General features: G+C 37.9%; 1 protein-coding gene across 2 annotated transcripts in view; it reads right to left on the bottom strand.

Annotated features, from left to right (window-relative positions):
* The window catches only part of LOC311290721 (transcription initiation factor TFIID subunit 4), a 96,911-nt gene continuing 74,333 nt past the window's right edge, over nt 1-22,578 (bottom strand). For both annotated transcript variants that reach the window (XM_084409391.1, XM_084409392.1), the window contains one exon: nt 1-1,663. In XM_084409391.1, the coding sequence (XP_084265517.1) occupies nt 1,490-1,663 (174 nt within the window). In that variant the 3' untranslated portion in view covers nt 1-1,489. The remainder of the gene's footprint in view (nt 1,664-22,578) is intronic.

The raw sequence follows: 22,578 nt of genomic DNA, 5'->3' as shown, positions 1-22,578 counted from the left end.
ATGGATTCGAAAACGGTAAAACTCAACTGTTTAACTCTGGGGGAGTTGTAAAATGAGCCTATTTCCAAAAAAAGTGGAGTATCCCTTTAAATCAGGAGACATTTAATGGAGAAGCAAAATGACTTAAGATATTAAGTTTTGTTTACTGAAAAATGTATCAAAATGAAATGAGTTTGTCTTGAAATATCTGCCAATAAGGTCTGAAAAATGATTATTTCTCTGACACCACTGGCAGATATCAGGTCTTGTTTTAGGCATAAACTCACTTCATTTTGAGAAGATATTAGTGTTGTTTTCAGACAAAAAAAATAATCATTTTCCTTCAAGTAAATGTATCTTGATTTGAGATTTTTTAGATGTTTGAATGGAAAACAAGACAAAAATACTAAGTAAATAATTGTTTTCCATGTGGTTGTACACTGAGGATGATGATGATGATGTTTGGGAAAGTCTGCATAAGGTTTAGAGAACACAGTTTCTTTTCCAGAAAAGTACATGGATCACTTCAAGGCGTTTCGTCTCAAAGATCGTTCACTGTAAGCGCTCCGTGTTGAATATACAGCAGAATGACATCGGCACTGCAAAAACACTTCCACTTCATCAGGATTTACCTCTTGTTTTACACTCAAAAATGTGCAAAAATGCTTGAAATACATTACGATGCTTTAAGCATAACCAAACGAAATGTAGTGAAGCTAAAGAAGTAAAGTCAATATGAAATCAAAATTGACGATTCTTATTTTATTATGGAATAATGTAGTATTTATTATAAATTACTTATCCGTGCACATCATTGTTTTAAAATCATGTGCATTCTTGAATCAAAATTAGCGACATCTCTTCTCTTCTCTGATGATGATGTGGGCGGGGCAACCTGTCACTCACATCAGATCCACCAATAGCAAACCACAACCATCCAATCAATTTCCCACGTAAAAATCAAGCCCCGCCCACATTTGTTCCTCACAATAGGGAAGAAAAGACGAGCTTCCATTTTTAATGTTGTCTTTAACAACTTGTTAAAAACTGCTAATAGGGGATATTTGAGAAAAAATTTATTTTCTTTTGTGTTTCGCCTAAACTTTTGGTTTTTAGAATATATTTATTTCTGGAAAACAAAATAAAAATACTGATAAAGAAAGTGATGATATTTGCAGTGTCAGATGCATTCATACACAAAAACCAACCAAACAAACAAACAAACAAACAAACAAACAACAAACAAACGCTCCTCAGCTCAAAGCCATTGACACAAGCCTTAAAATTCACTATCATAAATACAATTTACCTAATAAAGTTGAGGAGAAAACAGGAAACGTGAAGTACATCTTAGTCGTTTCTCTTTTTTTCCCAAACCTCTTTTTGTCTGAAAAGCAACGCTGAGATCACGAGGTCACACACACTGATGGGGCTGAAGGCACGTCGCAGGGCTGAAGGAAGTGTTGGTCGGGTGATCCCTCGGTAGTGTGCAGAGTTCAGTTAGTGTACACTACTTCAGGAGAGCTCGATACAGAAGGAGAGATCTGCTGGTCTCTCGCTCCTGCTCCATGTAGAAGATGAAGTCCCTGAGATTGACACGTGTTATTCTCTGTCGGGAATACTGTCGCGACGAGCCGGAGGAGGCCGACGATCCGGCCGGAGAACCCGCCGAACTCCCCGACACCTGAGGAGGACAAAACACAGATCTCATATTAAACGATACGGATTGGAAGACTCAACTCACGACAGATTCCAGTAACGTTTGACACTGCGCTTGAATAGGGCTGGACGATATATCGTTTTAGCATTGCTAACTTTTAGCACGTTAGTCACATCGCAGTCAAGTATAGGGATTGTGGTTGTAGTTAAAACTTTATCAAAATGATTCCAGTTTGCATGGATCCGCAGAAACGACAAAAAATTCGGTATTATGCAAATCAAGTGATTTGGTAATGTCAATTTGTATAGAAAGACATATATATATGACCCTGGACCACAAAACCAGTCACATGGGTCAATTTTTTTTAATTGAGATGTATACATCATATGAAAGCTGAATAACTAAGCTTTCCATTGAAGTTAGGTTTGTTAGGATATGACAATATTTGGCAGAGATACAACTATTGAAAATCTGGAATCTGAGGGTGCAAAAAAATCGAAACATTGAGAAAATCTCCTTTAAATTTGTTCATTAATGTTGGCGATTGTGCTGCATTCACTCACAAAAATACATGTTTTATATATTTACGATAGGAAATGTACAAAATATCCTCATGGAACATGATCTTTACTTAATATCCTAATGATTTTTGGCATAAAAGAAAAATTGATAATTTTGACCCATACAATGTATTGTTGGCTATTGCCACAGATAAGCCCGTGCGACATGTGACTGGTTTTGTGATCCAGGGTCACATATATTCAAACGCGCATCTATAGACTAAACACGTGATATCCACGCCGTCACCATCTTCACAGATTCACGTTTTTATATATAAGTTGTGGTCAGAATTATTCGCACCTCTGGTAAATATGATAAAAATAAATCTGCACTGTTTATCTTTTTGTTCTTTAATTCCAAAAAATCCCCAAAAAACGAACCTTTTATTGAAATAAAAGAATTGAAAGTGGTGGGTAAAATCACATTATGAAATAAATAAAAATGATTTCAGATCCAAAGAGCATGTTGAGATTCACACAAGAAAGAGTCACATGATCACTGACACTCTTCTATTTACAGTCGATTGTAATGAAGTCAATTCAGCATTTCTGATGTTATTATGATCAAAAAATGTCTTTTCTCAAACTTGAATACCAGTGGACTACACTGAGATACTCAAAACGGGTTTATTCTTCGCCCATTCTCACAAGACTTCCTGTTCATCTGCTGCTTTCAAGCATAAACTGAAGGAGAAGTCAAATAAACACACGGATCTATACACAGCTGAGTCAGACCTCCATCTTTCATGAAGAACAGAAAAAATTCGAAGACCGGAAACGAAGTCTTTCTCTCCAGCAGACGTCGCACAATTAGACTGATTGCTTTCGGTAAACACAAATCACACGGAGCCCTTAATGGAAACCATCTGACGGGAACAGGAATCCTGCAAACGCCAGCGAACGCATGGTGGCCGCTTGTGTCTCGTCTCCAGCGAGCCGTCAGCGGATCTGACGGGTGGAGCGTGCTGAGGTGGGGTGAATTTAGGACAGGCAGCGCTCGGGACGCCCTCAGGCCTCAAGACCTCCAGAAGCAAGATCTGGACTCATCAGGCCAATCAGAGTTGACCTCATGTGAAAGGCAGGCATGCCTTCTGCCATGGCAATTAATGCCAATCATAGCCTGGACCAATCAAACGCATCCATCTACCTGGACACGCCGACGGGCTTCTGGCGTTTGTGTTTGTGTGCTGAATATTCACATGTGTTTGAGAGAAAGAAAAACAGTTCGAGGAAGAGACAAAGGAAGAAAAACATGCGACGTGAAACATACATTTTCAACTATAAAGCAGCTCTACAGAAGATTATTCAGCTGCTGATTCAGTTCAGTAACTGTCAATTTAATTCATCAATTATGAAACGGATTCAATTTTCAGCTGTAAAGCTCAATTCAGTTGAATAACAGTGTGAATGTTCCAAAGTTCATTAGTTATGAAACAAATTTATTCAACTCGAGTCAGTTCAATGTTGATTCAATTCACTTTGATAGTGTCGACGTTGCAGTTCGCAAATTGATTCAACTCGAGTCGCTGACGCTATTGCCTTCTGTAGAGCTGCTTTACAGGAGTATCAAATTAAATTCATAACTGATGAACTCTGCAAACAGTGACACAGTTATTGAACTGAATTGAGCTGTATAACAACACAACTGTCATCTATAGAGCTGCTTATGGCTGAATTAAACTCGCCTCATAATTTGATAAACTGCACTATTATTGAACTAAACTGAATCAACACTGAACACACTTGTTCTGAGTAATGGCACTATTGTCTTCAGTAGAGCTGCTTTAATAGCTGATTCATATTTGTTTCATAATTGATGAACTGTAACATCAACACTGCTATTGAACTGAATTGAATCAACAGTGAATTATGAAACAAATTAATTTAACTCAAGTCAGTTCAGTGTTGATTCAATTCAGTTCAATAACAGTGTGGATGTTGCAAAGTTCATTAGCAATCTCAATTCAGCTGTAAAGCAACTCTACAGAAGACAATAACATAATTTTTCAGCTCAATTCAGTTCAATAACTGAATGTCAAGAGTTGCAAAGGTCATCAATAATGAAACAAATTCACTTTCAGCTGTAAAGCGGCTCTACAGAAGATAATAGTGCCATTATTCAGTTCAACTTTTGTCAGTTCAATCAAGTTGATAATATTATTGAACATTAAGACACACACATACAGAACGCTTATTTATAGGATTGGCGTGTGCATTGAAAGGTAGTTTTCCCTCCTGAAAGTGTGCAGTACGAGTGTTTTCTACACGATTATTTAGTCATTGAACTAGGGCTGTGAAACGATTAATCGCGATTAATCGCATCCAAAATAAATGTGCATAATTATTTAGAATATATAAATACACACACATGCATGTATATATTTAAGAAAAATGTGTTATTTATATATAAAATATTTATATTTATATACAATAAAAATTATATATATATTATATATGTTTTCTACACGATTATTTAATCATTGAACTTGTCTCGATTATTTACACACACATATATATATTTATACTGTATATACAGTATATTTAAGCAAAAATTTCTTAAATATATACATGCATGTGTGTGTATTTATATATTCTAAATAATTATACACAGTACACACACATACTGTATATTATGTAAACACAAACTTTTATTTTGGATGCGATTAATCGCGATTAATCGTTTCACTTGGAACTTGTCTCGATTATTTACAGTCATTGAAATGCAGGTTTCCCTCCTGAAAGTTTGCAGTATGAGTGTTTTCTACACGATCATTTAGTCATTGAACTGGTATCGATTATTTACAGTCACTGAAATGCAGTTTTCCCTCATGTAAGTTTGCAGTATGAGTGTTTTCTACACGATCATTTAGTCATTGAACTGGTATCGATTATTTACAGTCATTGAAATGCAGTTTTCCCTCATGTAAGTTTGCAGTATGAGTGTTTTCTACACGATCATTTAGTCATTGAACTGGTATCGATTATTTACAGTCACTGAAATGCAGTTTTCCCTCCTGAAAGTTTGCAGTAGGAGTGTTTTCTACACGATGCGCTTCCGTCTCTGTGCGTTTGGCCTCAGGATCACAGATTGGCTCCAGCGCCTGCAGGGTCACACCGAGGCAGAGTAAGTGATCCAAACGCAGACAGAAAGGTCAGTTCTCCACATCTTTCCTCCCACTGTACGAATCCCACAGCCAACGCCAATAACCCAAACACAGCCCCGTTGATGTCTGTTTCCATGGAGATCCGTGCATCTCGTAACCCCACGTTAACCAGTACATAAACACAAACACACACACTCAGCTGATTCAGAGTCTTTCTCCAGGGAGCGAAACACTCTGAATTTTCTGATAATTAACTTTTCTGGATTGTCGAATCAGTGGTGAATTTGGCAAAGGTCAATGTGGAGCTGAAGGAAGCGGAGAAGAAAAGATTGTGGGAAGGCAAAATCCGTGAGGCACAAAACAGCATCTGTCATTTTATCAGCGCCGAGCTCCTCGCGGGCGTAATGTCATATGACATATCCATCCGACAGCTAGCACACGGATACCTCCATACATCTTTTCAGACGATTTCTGACTGAACGCACGTGTTTGCAGCAGAGAGAGAGAGACGAGCCCGAAGACGTTCCTGCCAGCCTTCTCAACAACACACTGATGATGACAATCTGCCAGCGGCACCAACACACACACACACACACACACACACACACACACACACACACACACACACACACACACACACACACACACATGCGTGTCTTCACACCATCAGAGCACAGGGACATGTGAGGTGACAGTCACCAGCAATGAGTGAATCAGACCTCATTTAGACAATATGTGTGTGATCAGAGTCATGAAACTGGTTCAGCTGCGCTTCAGTCTGAATGTGACTTTGGCTCATAATGATCTAATGTTGGAATCAAGATCTGGCTACATTATAAAAATTCAAAAACCAAATGATTTTTTTTGACATTCAGTTTCGCAGTATGGCATTAAAATCTTATTAAAAACCAAATGTGTCCATTTATAAAAAAAATTTTTTTTTTTAAATCCATGATTCATAAGATAACATTTAATAAAAATGTATCAAATATAATTATAAAGACTCAAATATGATGTCTTATAACTCGAATACATCTCGAGGATTAGTTTCTAAACAAATAAATGGCCTCCCTAAATCTGATGAATAAAATAAAATGTAAAACATTATTAGGTTTAATTAAATGTAGATTAAATTAATTCTGTTGAGAGACACAAATGGCATCTTATAACAACTTATATCTCATAAATAATAAAACAAAATAAATAAGATGGATGAATGGATGAATAAATAGTTGGATGGATGATGGATGGATGGATGGATGGAAGGGTGGAAGAATAGATGGATGGATGGATGGATGAATAGATTAATGGAGAGATTAATGATTTGATATTAATCTGTTGAGAGCCTCCGTGAAATCTTATAATATATATATTATATATATATTTAAATATTGAAAGGAACTCATATGACATCTTATAATAATCCAAAAACATTTAATCAAGTCAATTAAAAGCTCAAAATCTCTGGAGAGAGTTTATGGTTTTGTCTGTTGTGATCATCTGTCTGCTGTCTGTGAACTCTTGACCTTCTGACCTCCTGTTGAACATCGAACGACAAACATTCGGCAGTCTCAGTTCTCAGTTCTGATTGTGAACCATTTATGTTTCCATTTTCCCCTACAGTTTACAGAGAATATCGATTCTAGACCCGAGAACAAACCCAGCCGATGACAGCTTGGTACTTTTATTTGTGAACCACTCACAGACCAAACAGGGCCCAGATTAGCTCCCACGCTACATCTACTGTAGGTTAATAATGTATGTTTTGCGCCCATGCCGTCTCAAACTCTCTGAAGGCTGAAGGTTGAATTTGCATCGAGTCCATCTTTGAGTTTCTGCTGATCAGCGTCTTTCTGAGTGTTTTTGAGTGGCGGGAAGCAGGAGCCCTTGATGCTGGAGCCAATATTGGACTTGGCTGCGGTTTCACCTCAGGGCTACAGGTTAATGGTCCACTTTGCCAAACACACACACACACACACACTACCAATACTGCTATCTCAGCAAACACACCAAGAGAAGGCAGCTAAATATGAAGCGATAGAGAAACGCAGATGGAAGCGTCATATATATACAAGACCTCTTATGTTGTGATGTTACTTCCATCAAGAGGTGCATCAATTTTTGGGTCAAGATGCCAATTCATGTGTGAAAATTAAAATTAGGGGTGTAGCGATACCCTCATGTCACAATTCAATACGTGATACGTACAATGATACAATATTATTGCGATACTCCAAAACATATGATAAAAGGTTAATAAAAAATGTCCTGTTGATTAAAATGCTAAATTTGGTGTTTCATTGTGTGTGTAAATGAATAGTCTCGGACTTGGTGCTGAAACCCAAAGCACAGGACAATAGAGACACCAGAATAACAATATTCATGATTCTGAAGATGAAAATACTGAATTATTGTAGATGAATATGTTTGCACTCTTTCACTGACTAGATATATTTAAAATAATGTGGGCCACTTTTTACTGGTAACAAGATATTCAACATTATCAGGACCCACAAATATTCCCCTATTGCATTATTATACATTATATTCAACATTATATATAGCAGTTTAATATAGTACTGACACTAAAACTCTGAAAACTAGTATTTTTTATCACACAGTAATATTTATTTTGGGTGAATTATCCACAATACATATTGTTGCATTTTTGTATTACGATATATTGTGACACGATATATTGTTGCACCCCTAGTGAAAATTATTCTTTTTTTATGCAAAATATGTCTCATTTTGGGGTGAAAAGTGACCTAGGTAGGAACTTTGGTAAGTGGGATGAACCAGACAAACACAAGCACTGTTCACCATCATTCAGGGCTTAAGAATGACTTCAGACAGGACGACTTGTGCTTTTCCATTAGGACTTCAGCACTCTCCCGTTCTCACTGTCATCAGGAGTGTGTGTGTGAGAGAGAGAGAGAGCGACTGAGGCCGAGCCAAGAGCCAAAGCTTTCCCACATGTCTACCTCCATGTAGCGTTAGAGCGACCCACCAGCCTTGCCGCGGGGCCCGAACCGTCTCGATACACACACCGGCAACGGCCATTAATTAAGACCAGAAACTCCCTCACTTTTCCTCTCCTCCTCCTTTGCCAGGAGAAAAGGCCGATGAGGACATTTTGAAAGAGTTAGCAGATGTTGAGTGATTAGCCCGAGGCGTTTTCGACATCGCCCGAGTGATGTATTTGATGTGGAGTTTATTCAGCTCCAATAAACGTATAAAGAATTACAATAATAATTCACAGATGTATATTGCGCGGATTATACGTGGAGCCCTCGCTTTGAACCGCGCCACGGCAGCCAAGAGTAACAAAGGCAGGAGAAAAGGATGAAGACGGCTTTGTTTTTCGGCTTTCTGCTAATCAAAGGGTCAGAGAAGCTTGAGCGAGCTGTTCAAACACACACCTTAATAATATTCAGTTTGCTTTGGTGAAACTCATACAATAGTGAATGCGGTAAACTATGAAAATTCTAATTGGGGTCCTTCAATTGCCTAGAAAATAGTGCTATGGTGTGGTATATGTGTGTGTGTGTGTGTGTGTGTGTGTGTGTGTGTTTAGCACCATTTTTTATTAAATACAAATATAATTATTATTAAAATAAATAGAATTGTTAAGCATGCAGCTTTTATGATCTCACATTAAAGGGGCTTTATGTAAGAATTTTCATGTATTAATGGCTTTTTTATTGCCAAGTTTGTGTTGAAATGTAAAAACAAGACCTTCCCCGACGTCCTAGGTTGTCCAACCCTGTAGTCTGATGTTTATGTGAACGACTCGGGACGTTTTTGCTGGGAAAATCAAAAAGAAGTGACATTTACGTGCTTCTGTTCAATGACACACGATACGAATGCTTATACAATGTTCAGGATAATACAGACATTCTGTACTGTAATGAAAAGAAAAGGGATTAATTCAAACTATAGTCTCACATCGCCGGATCTATAGTCTATGGTCTCAAATATACTTTACAATCAAACTATCATAACACCTAATAACTACAAAAGGTTCTTTTCCATGTTAATCAGAGTGTTTGTCCTAACCAGCCGCGACGATTCTATTTTAGAAACGGTTTCTATTTTTCTGGGACGTCGCGCTGGAACAACAAACACAAAGTGTGGCGATGATAATCTCAGGTGCTGTTTATGTGCTTTATTTAATGCTAAAAGTGTGTAATGTGACTCTGAATATCATTTCGTGCTCCAGCTTTGTAGCTGTAAAAGCAACAATGGATAATTCACCTCAGATCTGGAAAATAAACCAATGGAAACAAGAACGTTCAAACTGTGAACAAACAAGTGTATTGTTTGACAAAGATTGTTTTAGTAACTCAGTAGCCTATGTATTTTTAATAATGTTTAAATGGTGTAATATTTGTGAATTTGATTATGTAGCGACTTATCCATTTTCTTGCGAGTATCGACAAGATTACACTCTGGTGCCGTGAGACTCCGCCCACACGCTGTTCTGATTGGCTGACTCCACCCACACACTGTTCTGATTGGCTGTGGGTTTTGATTGATTGACACATCTCACGTTGCGTCTAGTGTGGACAGAAAAATTATTTGTCGCTGGAATCTTATGTAATTTTAATGAGCTCATCTGTCGACGGTGAATCTCAGATCTGCTGTAGACATCCACATCTCTATGATCAGATGCTTTCTGAATTGCTGCTTTCTCATTTTTGTTGTTTATTGTGTTATTGAGAGGAAAAAGCAGCACATATTCATCTAACCGTCTCTCAGCAGCGTGAACGGTGTCGAGATGTTCGTTAACATCACTGCAAAGATATTTACAATGTATTTTTTACTTCTAAGCAAAGAGCAAAAAGAACTTCAGCGCGAGTATATCAGGGTCTTGAATCACGTTCAGTCTCTAATGCTGCAGTTCACTGAACGGCCACCGGTGTCGCTAATAACAAGGGTTTCTCAATTCTACATAGAGCCCCTTAAACTTAGAGATTATATATTTATACTTAAATTTATACTTAGTTTATTTTGAAAGGTGACAAATAAATTAATGGAAGGAAAACTAATTAAAATAGCACAAATTCCACCCAGGTAATACCATGGTACTCTGATAAATACTGTTTTTTAAAATACTTTAAGTAAATGCATTTTATTGTTTTGGTCTCTGGTGAGGCTCATTAAATAGTGAATGCGGAAAACGATGAAAATGCTAATTGGGGTCCTTCACTTGCTTGGAAAATAGTACTGTGGTGATACCATGGTAAAATATCTGATGATAGAAGAAAAAAAATACACACACATATATATATATATTATTATATGTGTGTGTGTGTGTGTGTGTGTGTGTGTGTGTGTGTGTGTGTGTGTGTGTGTGTGTGTGTGTGTGTGTGTGTGAAAAAGTGTGTTTTTATTAAATACAAAAATAAAACAAATGGGTAACACTTTATTTTACAGTGTCATTGTTACACATTAAATACAAAGACACCTTAAAATAAAGTGTAACCAATAAATGAATAATTAACGCAGCTTTTATGACCTCGTATTAATTGAGAGATTATATATTAATACTTAAAAAAAAAAATCATACTTCAGGACCATTTAAAATGAATTAGAGGAGGGAAAAATTGCATAAAATAAGCCCAGGTAATACTATAGTACTAAAGTCAGAGAGCCACAGTATTACTCTCATGGTCCAAAACAGGCCGAATATGCATTTTGTTAAACAATAACAAAAAAAGCTGTAATATCATAGAGCAAGCCGCCTGATATTTGCTGCTGTGTTAGGTTTATATGTAGTGTTAATACTGGAAAAGAGAAACACAGGGAAAGAGAGAGTCGAGCTCGTCTGATCTTGATGAAAAATGGCAGAATTACATTCAAAACAAACAACTGCAATCCACTGCCCAACTAAAGAGCAACAAATCTCAAAAATGGCGGGTTGGTGAGCATTTTAATGCCTGACATAAAACACAAGGAAAAACACGGCCATGGCGATGCATAGCAACTGCACAATTTCAGTCAAGGAGAAAGAAGGCGAAAAAAAAAAAACACCTTATTACTTCTAACTCCTGCAAGCCATTTTGGTCTCCAAAGGTTTCAGAGCGCCCGAGGCGCAGTGTCTGCAGTGTTTCGGGAAATGACTTGCCTTCGCACGAACACGGCTATGTTCTTCAGCAGCCGCTCTCAGCATCGCCTCTCACTCGCTCCTTAACCCTTTCCTACCTTCCTCTACTGACTCACAGACACCGAGAAGCCCTGTCGCACCGTCTCGCTTCACACCCACATAAACGGCATCTTGTTTGGCTACTTAAGCATGTGAAAACAAACATGGCGATGAAGAACGGCCACGAGGTCATGTGCGATGGACAGGAGAGAGAGAGAGAGAGAGAGAGAGAGAGAGAGAGAGAGAGAGAGAGAGAGAGAGATGTGCCGGTTCGTGTCTGCATGCACTCAAGAGTGTGGATTAAATCTGCAAACTCGTTGACACAACACATAATTAAAACATCTCGCTGGAGGTCAGGAATTTTCTAATTAGTAGACAAAGCTGCAATTGCGATCGCCTTGAGTCGGAGCGTCCACAGGTTACGGCTCGGGATGAAAGCGTTTCCCGAAGCACATCTCCGAAGGGGTCATCGAGCTAAACGCCCGGAAACTTCCCTGGCAAACAAACTTTCCTTGCTAGGAAACTTCCCTGTTCCTTCGGTTTTCAGAGCCTGAGAGCAACAAACTATAGCAAGACGCTGAACAAAAGGGCTAATTAGCAGTCATTATTTTTCTAGCAAACACAAGTTTTGAGGGGAACACAGTGAAATTGAGCAGGAACTATAATTAACTGGAAGTTCGTTCGGGGGGGAGATCAGAAAGTTTCTCTCAGAACCGGCTGTAATGTGATGCACGCCGACTATTTATTCCTATAAACAGAGCAGTTGTCTAGAAACAAACTCTTTTGAGCAGAACCGCTCAGCCGACAGAGTTGCGTGAAGATAAACAGGGGAACACGACCCAAACACACGCGAGCCAATCACAGCATTTTCCACCGCCATCCGCGTTGACCCTGATCTCCTCTGACTCAACGCACAAAAACTCACAGCCCATTAAAAGAAGACTTCATTTCAACGAGCATCTTTGGCAGTTGTGGAACTTTAAAAAAGTGGCACATTAAAAATTGAAAGCGTTTCACATATAAAACGAACCCAATTAGAGTTCGAACGGGAAGTCGGCGTAATGAGTATCAAGTCTAAACGCTGGTCCTCAGATGATCCCGCTAATGAGGCCTTGTTGGTTTTGCCGTCCTCACATTTTAAACGCCGTGGTGGGGAGTCATTTTAAAGTTTAATCTGCGCCTGCCAAATTGAAGGAGGAGCTAAAGATAACAACGAACGAACGCCTTTGTGGCGAGTTAAAAGGGCGATGCGTTGCAGGAGGTTCCCAAACGCCACTTCCAAACACTTTTTGATGTCTTTGTGAAACTGAACTACAACACTTGGCAGAAAAACATCTTAACCTAAGAACCTCCAACAAGGGTGACCTGACAGAAGGAAAACAATCTCTAATAGGGTCGTTATGGGAAAGCGCTGCACGCGAGAGCTATTTTTGAACGTGAATGCGGGGGACCCGGAGAATCAAAACTTTCTTTTAGCGCTGATGTGGCGAGCACATCAAGACAGTGATCCACACAGACGCAGTCAAATGTGTCTGCTAAAGCTCGGCGAAGAGTCAAAACATCTCACTCCAAATGAATAACGTATGCACACACACCACGGAGAGCACATGCTCATTTTAAAACGCTTCAGAAGAGTCAAACCGTTTGCCCTCCACGAGGTGTAGAAGAGTCCCACGTTTGTGTGCCTTCTGGGACAGATTCTGTAGGTCGTCAACTTCTCAAACTTTTGTTGATGCAGTAAAAGTCATGTTTAATATGATTGTGTCCCAGAAAAGAACAAAGACTCGTGAGGCCGTTTCATATGAATCGCTTTAATGTTCCCCAATGCATTGAACTCTATCGAGCGAAGCGTCACGATAAAATGCAGGTCAAACTGTGTAACGCAACGCTTAAAGTGTAAATCCTTTTGCTGCAGACTGAGCATTTCACAGAGAACAAGAATCAAATGCATTTATTCATTTAGCAGGATGACTGAATGGAAATTAACCCCGTTTAGTCACAATCACAAAATAAACTATTTTAAACACATTAGGTATAGTTTTTCATGTTCACCAAGGCTGCATTTATTTGATAAAAAATATTGTAAAATTGTGAAATATTATTACAATTTTAAAATAACTGTTTTCTATGTGAATATAGTGTAAAGTGTAATTTATTCCTGTGATCAAAGCTGAGTTTTCAGCATCATTACTCCAGTCTTCAGTGTCACATGATCCTTCAGAAATCACTCTAATATGAGGATTTGATGCTCAAGAAACATTTATGATTATTATCAGTGTTGAAAACTGTTGTGTTGCTTCATATTTTCTTTTGTGGAAACTGTGATGCACTACCATTCAAAAGTTTGGGGCAAGTAAATAAGATTTAAAAAAAAGAAACTACTTTTTATTTTCAGCAAAGATGCATTAAATTGATCAAAAGTGACATATATAATGTTACAAAAGAGTCTATTTCAAATAAATGCTTTTGAACTTTCTATTCATCAAAGTTTCCACAAAAATATGAAGAATCACAACTGTTTTTAACATTGACAATAATAAGAAATGTCATCATGTTAGAATGATTTCTGAAGGATCATGTGACACTGAAGACTGGAGTAATGATGCTGAAAATTCAGCTTTGATCACAGGAATAAATTACACTTTACTCTATATTCACATAGAAAACAGTTAGATTAAATTGTAATAATATTCCACAGTTTTTACTGTATTTTTGATCAAATAAATGCAGCCTTGGTGAGCAGAAGAGACTTCTTTCAAAAAAATATATAAAAAAAGTGAATTATTCCAAACTTTTGACCGGTGGTATATATCTACGCAACTAAAATATCAAAGTCATCTTTCTGTGGCAGTGCATGTGGAAAACAAAGTGATGAAGTCCTGGTGTGATGCGACATCTCAGTATCTTAATATGGTTTCTTTTACAATATAAAAGTTGCAAAGCCATGATTCAAAACGCTCATATATTAGTAGATGTGTTGAGCAAAAGCTGAAAACTACGCCGGTTTCATCAGTTAGATCACAGAAGGCCGGCGGGGACGCCTCGTACCTGCATCGCTTTACACACCAAACCCCGCTTCCTTTGTATGTATGTGCAAACCTTATCTACATATTGACTCGCTTTAAATCTACACTTGCAGTGATAATTGCACAAGTTTGCAGGAGGAAGTGCTGAAGTCTTCCTGTACCTGAGGCGGGACTTTGGGCGGGGGAAGCCCAGCGGCATTGTGGGAAAACACCTAAAGCGTCGTCTAATATCCAAACAGCTTCACAACACAAACACACACACTGAGAAAGAGCTAATGCACGAATATGTGCTTATAATGAGAGTTTAGACAGATAATAAAACCTCAGATTATTTTGCTGCAATAAAACACAAAGTGCAGGAATAAAGCATGATTTTGTGCCCAGAGAGAAAAGCAATAAATCGGTTCGGATACACAGAGTAACACAAGCTTTTTGTGCCAGACCACCCATAAGAGACCTGTCAATCATGTAGGTGTGTTCAAACACAATCAATGCCACGTAATTATGAGCATATGTGTGATGACATGTGGACTGGGAGTGCATGATACTGTTCCCAAATAGTTTATTTATGCACTAGATATTTAATTGTTTTTGGTTATCGCCATATGGCAACACTGACTTAAAGGCACAGCATAAATGAATGCAAAGATTTAAACATTTAAGAGCACTATGCCTGGAAACAAAAGCATTTTAAGCGCTATTTAAGAGCGCATGATTGATTATTTGCATTTTGCACAATCTATAACTTATTACTGAAATGCATTATGTTATCAATTAGCCAAAACACTAATTTTTAGATTGTGTTTTAAAAGTGGTGTCTTTCCTATTACAGTTTAAATGCCAAGAACACTATAAATAATTTGTAAAAATGCTTGTTTGAGCATCACAGCAACACAACATGGTTTGGAGGCGGGGCTATCTTCCTGACTGACCAATAGCACGCAGTGGGAGTGGCCTGGAAACCTGTTTGAAAACCAGTGTTATTCCTGCTTTAAGTGGCAACACTACAGATTTAAAACACTTGTAGCACATAAGACTAATGTTTTTAGATTATAGTGAGTTTAACTAGACACAATAGTGTAGATTATAATACTGGCCATTACATTAAAATAATTATCTTCTTAACAGTATCATGCAAAATATCTGTGCACTTTTACATGCATTCACACACACACACACACACACACACACACACACACACAGTGCCCTGAACACGTAATGAACAGTCTGATAGTGAGGGAAATATCAGATCCTCTTCAGAGCGAGATCACAGAGAGCATCACTCAACTGTGTTCATTACGGCTCAGAATACATAATTTATGGATTGTTAAAAAATACATGTCTGGGTTCTTCACACAGCAATATGACAGATGTAGAAAAGAGAACTTGGGCGCGAGCGACTGTGATTTGGGCTGGTGCGGAAAATAAGAGCGTTTGAATGTTGGTTTGATGGTGTAGCGTGCTTTATAATTACCATCTGCAGTCAGTCTTCAGTCAGTGTGTTCAGACACACACACACACACACACACACACACACACACACACACACACACACACACACACAGAGAAACAAAAACAAGCAATCTGACATGCTTATTTGAATCCATTCATTTGTAGACAAGCCGAACACATTTAACATGTTCACATGCATATTAATCACACTATAAATGTATTTACAAAACCTTTGAATGCACAACCCAAGTTCATTTAGTAAAAGTCACATTGCTTGAGTCAAAATGACGTATTGTTTAGCCAAAAGAAAAGGCAGCGAGGAAAAAGAAAACATTGGGAAATGTGAGAGTTAATTAGTCTCTCTAAATAAAATCCCTCATCAGGCCGTGAGGTAAACGTCTCTTAGCACGCGGATACGAGGAAAAGCGGGAATCCCTGCGCACGGATTACTGACTCCTGTATTATGCATTCAGTGATCGATTCGAAATCTTAATTACCCGAATCACAAACACACACCGGCTCTAATGAACTGTGCGGCCCGTCAAACAGCAGGCTGAATATATTTATTAAGATCACGGTTAAATTTAATTATTTGGCCAATTAGCCACAGACGGCTCCGATGTCTCAGAGGACGTGTGAAGACGCAGACCTCACGACAGTAATGTTTAGCATCTCAAACAAAACCTTTTGTGACATCTGCTGCCGAAGCTGATTAAAAAAAAAACACACGCAAGTACGTATTAATCGGGATCCGAACTGCGCCGGCACTACTGGGATTCTTTCCATTAGAAAACATTGCAAACTTTTTTAAACTGATCAAATGGAGGAAGCAATGAACAGCGGGAGAGCGAGCGAGAGATGGAGAAGACGAGAGAGAGAGGAGGAATTAAGCTGAGCCAAAAAGTGTGACTTGGATTTAATATTTTATAATTGCCAAGGGACATTCCAAGATCAATGAATTTTTTTAGCCCGAGACGCACATCAGAAAGAGATGTACTTCAGTCTTTTTAGGGAACATTGGTCTATTTAATTCAGGCGCCTGATGCATGTGAAATCTTCCTCTCCCTGGCCTCCTCCGGGTCCCTCGGGCAGAGCTGCGGGCACACATTACCACTTTTAATGGGCTGCCCTCAGAACAGGCGAAATAAGCCAATAACCCGTCCACGCTAATGGATCGGCTTGTTTATTCACTCCAGCCTTCTCTTCGGCTAATTTTAGCCGCGCCATGTTTTTCCACACGAACACAACACGTCTGTGAAAACACGTCGCATCACAACACAATATGCTAATAACACTGGAGGAGGTTACTGGAGATTTGTTGTTTTAGATGCTACTTTTAGAGGGGAATTTGGCTGGACGCGTCGAGTGTGTTTTATTAAAAACACATCACACGCTAAGCATTCCCCACGGATCACCGGTGCCGCGTTTAAACAGGAAAAGAAGCGTAAGAATGGACATTTACACTGGAGGAGGTATACGGAAACCCGGCTCATGTGTGGCGGGAGCACAGATCAGACGCCGCGCAATTAACCCTCATTAATGCACTAAACGACTGACCTAATTACACAGAGCCAGGATTTCACAGGCAAAACTCAAACTAACCATCACTGCAAAAAAATGGTTTTCTCATTCTGAATTTTTGGCTTGTTTTTCAGTACAAACGGTATTAAATAAAGATACATTTATTTGTGGCATAAGATGGCAAGACTTTTCTGAAAAGAAAACAAAAAACAAATGCTTCAACATAAAGTGAGTTTTTGCTAAATATTTGCCTGATAACAATCAAGTTTTTCGGACCCCACTGGAAAATCTTGTTTTAAGCATAAACTCACTTCATTTTGATGGCCTATTTTTTCTTCAGTAAACAAGACAAGTCATTTTTGCTTCCCAAGTCAATGCCAATGCATCTTGATTTAAGAATTATATTTGTACTGGAAAACAAGAATAAGTAAGAAAATAATTTTGGAGGCGATTCCTTTCAAATGCCCATTAGAGCCGCATTACAGCTGATGAGGTCATGCAACGTGAGTGATTGTCAGAATTCCATTCCATTCCATTCGCAGAAAATGTTTCAGAAGAGTTCCAAAGCGGAATTTCGGAATGTCAACTCCACAAATATATAAGCATTCCTAAATCAAGATACATTTATTTGTGGAATAAGATATGAAGTCTTTTCTTAAAAAATAAATAAAAAGTGCATAAAAATCAAGTGAGTTTTTGCTTAAAACAAGATAAATATCTGCCTGTGGCATCATAATAACAATCGGAGTTTTTCGGACCCCACTGGCAGATCTTGTTTTAAGCATAAACTCACTTCATTTTGACATTATTTCTGCAGTAAACAAGACAAGTCATTTTGCTTCCCAAGCCAATGTCAATGAATCAGGATTTAAGAATTATATTTGTACTGGAAACCAAGAATAAGTAAGAAAATAATTTTGGAGGCGATTCCTTTCAAATGCCTATTAGAGCCGCATTACAGCTGATGAGGTCACGCAACGTGAGTGACTGTCAGAATTCCATTCCATTCCATTCGCAGAAAATGTTTCAAAAGAGTTCCAAAGCGGAATTTCGGAATGTCAACTCCACAAATATATAAGCATTCCTAAATCAAGATACATTTATTTGTGGAATAAGATATGAATGAATGAATGAATGAATGAATGCCTTTATTGTCATTGCATTTAAATACAATGAGATTATAGAGCCACTCTAGTAAGGTGCATCATTATAACACATATACAATCTCATTTCACAACATATTCATTGCAAACACACACACACACACACACAGAGTACATCTCACTCATCATTCGTACCAAACCCTCTCTCATGTTTCCTGCAAGCACACCCTAACCGTAACACAAAACATAAAAAACACACTTTACCCACTCTCCTACTAAGTGGCTAATAAATATTCTAATATGATAAAGTGCTGAATAACTGTGCTTTTCTGGAAAAAATGCATAAAAATCAAGTGAGTTTTTGCTTAAAACAAGATGAATATCTGCCTGTGGCATCATAATAACAACATGAGTGATTGTCAAAATTCCATTCAGAAGAATTCCAAAGCGGGATTTGGGAACGTGTTCTCCACTCCGGTCGAGGGTGCCAGACAGGTGCTGAGTTTGGCCTGTCATCTCTATGCAGAAATTCAATTACAACTCCTCCTGAAGCGCCTCCATCTGCAAACAATATGGTGCTCCTCTTTTTAATCAAGCCTTCCCCTAACGCAGCGACCGAAGGCCCGACAAATTAAAAGTCACTTCCAGAATCGACTTCCACGTCCGCTTTGAGTTCTGGCCAAAAAAGAAATAGGCTAGGTGAGGATGATTTTCTGGAGAAAGGTGTAAAGGTGAAACTCGCAGCTGAATTTGGTTACGTAACTCGTTTCCCCAGCAGCAAATCGTTTGAAAACAGTTTGATTATAAAAATCAATTCAACTAGGGCACTCAAAATACCGATACATGTGTTTCTGAAGTACAAGAAATGTGAATCAGACGCAGTTTGGTGTGTTTATGTGGACGCCATACATTCTCACGTCTCTTTCCATCTCAGATTTCCTCTTCCACTGGCAGCCTTTAATGAAAGATCATTCCAGCATTTTCACTTGCTCGTGTCCCCGGGCATCAACCTTTCCACCAGCAGAACGTAGCTGACACAAATAATAAAATCAAAACGAAACAACATGCTTTAATAGAGAGCAACACAAAAGTGTTTTGCAGTAATGTCACAATGTAGCAGAGCTCAACGAGACCGCGGCTAATTTCACAGAAGCGAGAGAGCGCCGACTCTAAGTACATTTCCGAAGGATGATGGGAAGTAGATCCTGGGGTGAATTACGCCCGACTGGATTCAGATTCCAGTCATATTCGCTTCAAAAGACTCAATGGCCTCTAGTGCACCGTGCAAACAACCACCGTTAAACACGAAACACAGCGCTGGTGTTCAGGGGAATCAAATGTCACCACAAAATAAAAGACATTAAGACCGTAAGAAAATAAAGCTAAATCGCAAGATGCATTGTCAATTAATTACATTTATTTACTTACTGAATACATTTCCCCTCTACAATCTCACTACTGTAATGCATATAGATTGAGAAATTCTTATTATACTCAATGGTGAATCTCATTATTGTAAAAATTTTTTTTTTTACTTTATTACAGTAAAAATGACTGCGGATTTTTGTTGGAAGTACAACAAATACTATCCCAATGTATGAATACTTTACCATTTAAATAATATGTTTTGTATATATAGTATTTTGCATTACAGAATAGAGTAATTGTTATGAAAATAATGTCAGAATGAAAAATAATTAATTGCAAATAAAAAAAATTTGTTTATATACACTGCTATTCGAAAGTTTAGGATCACTATGATTATATATTTTAAATGTATACTTTTTATTATTTAAGGTGTATTACATTGATCAAAAGAGACAGTAAAGACTTTTATAATGTAACATTAGATTTCAAAAAGATTTCTAAGATTTACCACTGAAATATGAAGCAGCACAACAGTTTTCAACACTGATAATAATCATAAATGTTTCTTGAGCATCAAATCATCATATTAGAGTGATTTCTGAAGGATCACGTGACACTGAAGACTGGAGTAATGATGCTGAAAATTCAGCTTTGATCACAGGAATAAATTACATTTTATAATATATTACAATAGAAAACAGTTAGATTAAATTGTAATAATATTTCAGAGTTTTTACTGTATTTTCTGATAAAAATAAATGCAGCCTTGATGAGCATAAGAGACTTCTTTCAAAAACTAGTTTCTTTCTAAACTTTTGAACACTCTAAAATGCTAAGTTGTTTTAACCCAATTTTGGGTCAAATGTGGACAAACCCAAATGTTGGGTTAAAAATGTAATGTAAAAATGTAACCCAACGGCTGGGTTTGTCCATATTTGACCCAAAGTTCGGTTAAAACAACCCAGCAATTTTTTTTTTGTGTGTATTTCCAATTGAAAGAGCTTGTGACTTTATTTTTAAACAAATAAATAAAAGCCAATAAACTTCAGGTATGATATCAGGCGGAGGGACATTCTGAATCAAGAGCATCTGATTGGACAAATCTGTGCAGTTTAGGATATTTTTGATCTGTTTTCCCGGAAGCGAAATATGAATACATAAAGAGAGACTTCAGTGACATGGACAACACCATTGAAAACTCTTCAATAAAGTAAAGGTTTTCTTCAGATTTTGGGGTGAAATGCGTTCCTGACAGGTTTCGTTAGCAGCCACCTCGCGTTAATGCTAATCTCTGAGTCATAGCTGTATGGATGATGTATTCCCAGACAAGCGTGGGACGGGCGGTGGGAATGTATCAGAAGGATATCCCATCATCCCTGACCAGTTCTAGATTTGGCTCTGGTGCCGTAGCGTCTCCATGGCAAAACTGCAGTGAAATTCATTCTTCAGAAACTTAATTATATCTAGATTAACAAGGGAGGTAATTAATTTCTTTAAGATGAGTATCTGTACTTCCCCTCAGGCTCAACTTTGTTGTCAAAACTGTATATTTAACCACTTTTTTAGTGCAAAGTTTCACTAGAAGCAATATGGAGAATCCCAGAGTTTGCAGGCTTGAATATCAGTACAGATTTGTGGTTATGCATATATATATATATATATATATGCACATGTATATAGCCTTAGATTTATATTTTCATTTATATTCCATGATGTGAAACTCAAAAAAGAGAGAGATATTTCGGTAACACTTTACAATAAGGTTTCATTTATGAACATTAATGGACAATGGACATTAATGTTTCAACTGATTAATGGAAACTGTATTGTTATTAAATAACATTAAAGGATTAGTTCACCCCAAAATGAAAATTTCCTAATAATTTACTCACCCCAATGCCATCCAAGATATCCATGTCTTTCTTTCCTCAGTGGGAGAGAAATTATGTTTTTTGAGGAAAACATTTCTGGATTTTTCTTCTAACAATGGACTTCATTGGTTACCATCGTTTTTAAGTCCAAACCAATGCAGTTTCAAAAGTCTTGGAAGTGTTTTAAACGAGCTGTACGCGATCACAGCTGAAGAAGAGGTTGTTATCTAGCGAAACGATAGGTCATTTTCAAAATTTTCGGATTGAGCTGATCAACAGACGGACAGGGAACTACGTCATCACGTTGAAAGGTCGCGCCGGCAGAAGTACCGCCCCACTGTTTACAATGCGACCGTACGTAGGAGGATAGTTCAAATAGTATTGTTTGCTATTATATATATAGTAATAGTATTCAGTGAATATGAATATGAATAGTATATGAATAACATTCTGATGAATATGAATAGTAGTTCAAATAGTATTGCCGGCGCCGGCGTGACCTTTCAGCGTGATGACGTAGTTCCCTGTCCGTTTGTTGATCAGCTCAATCCGAACTATTGAAGGTAAAAAGTCTATAAATTATATATATTTTTTTTAAATGACCTATCGTTTCGCTAGATAACAACCTCTTCTTGAGGAATCGCGTACAGCCCGTTTAAACACTTCCAAGACTTTTGAAACTGCATTGATTTGGACTTAAAAACGATGGCAACCAATGAAGTCCACTGTTAGAAGAAAAATCCAGAAATGTTTTCCTCAAAAAACATAATTTCTCTCCCACTGAGG

The sequence above is a fragment of the Rutilus rutilus genome (genome assembly GCF_951802725.1).
Source record: "Rutilus rutilus genome assembly, chromosome: 5".
In the NCBI taxonomy this organism is placed as follows: Eukaryota; Metazoa; Chordata; class Actinopteri; order Cypriniformes; family Leuciscidae; genus Rutilus; species Rutilus rutilus.
Note: the sequence above shows the minus strand (reverse complement) of the source record. Positions and strands in the feature narration are given on the sequence as shown.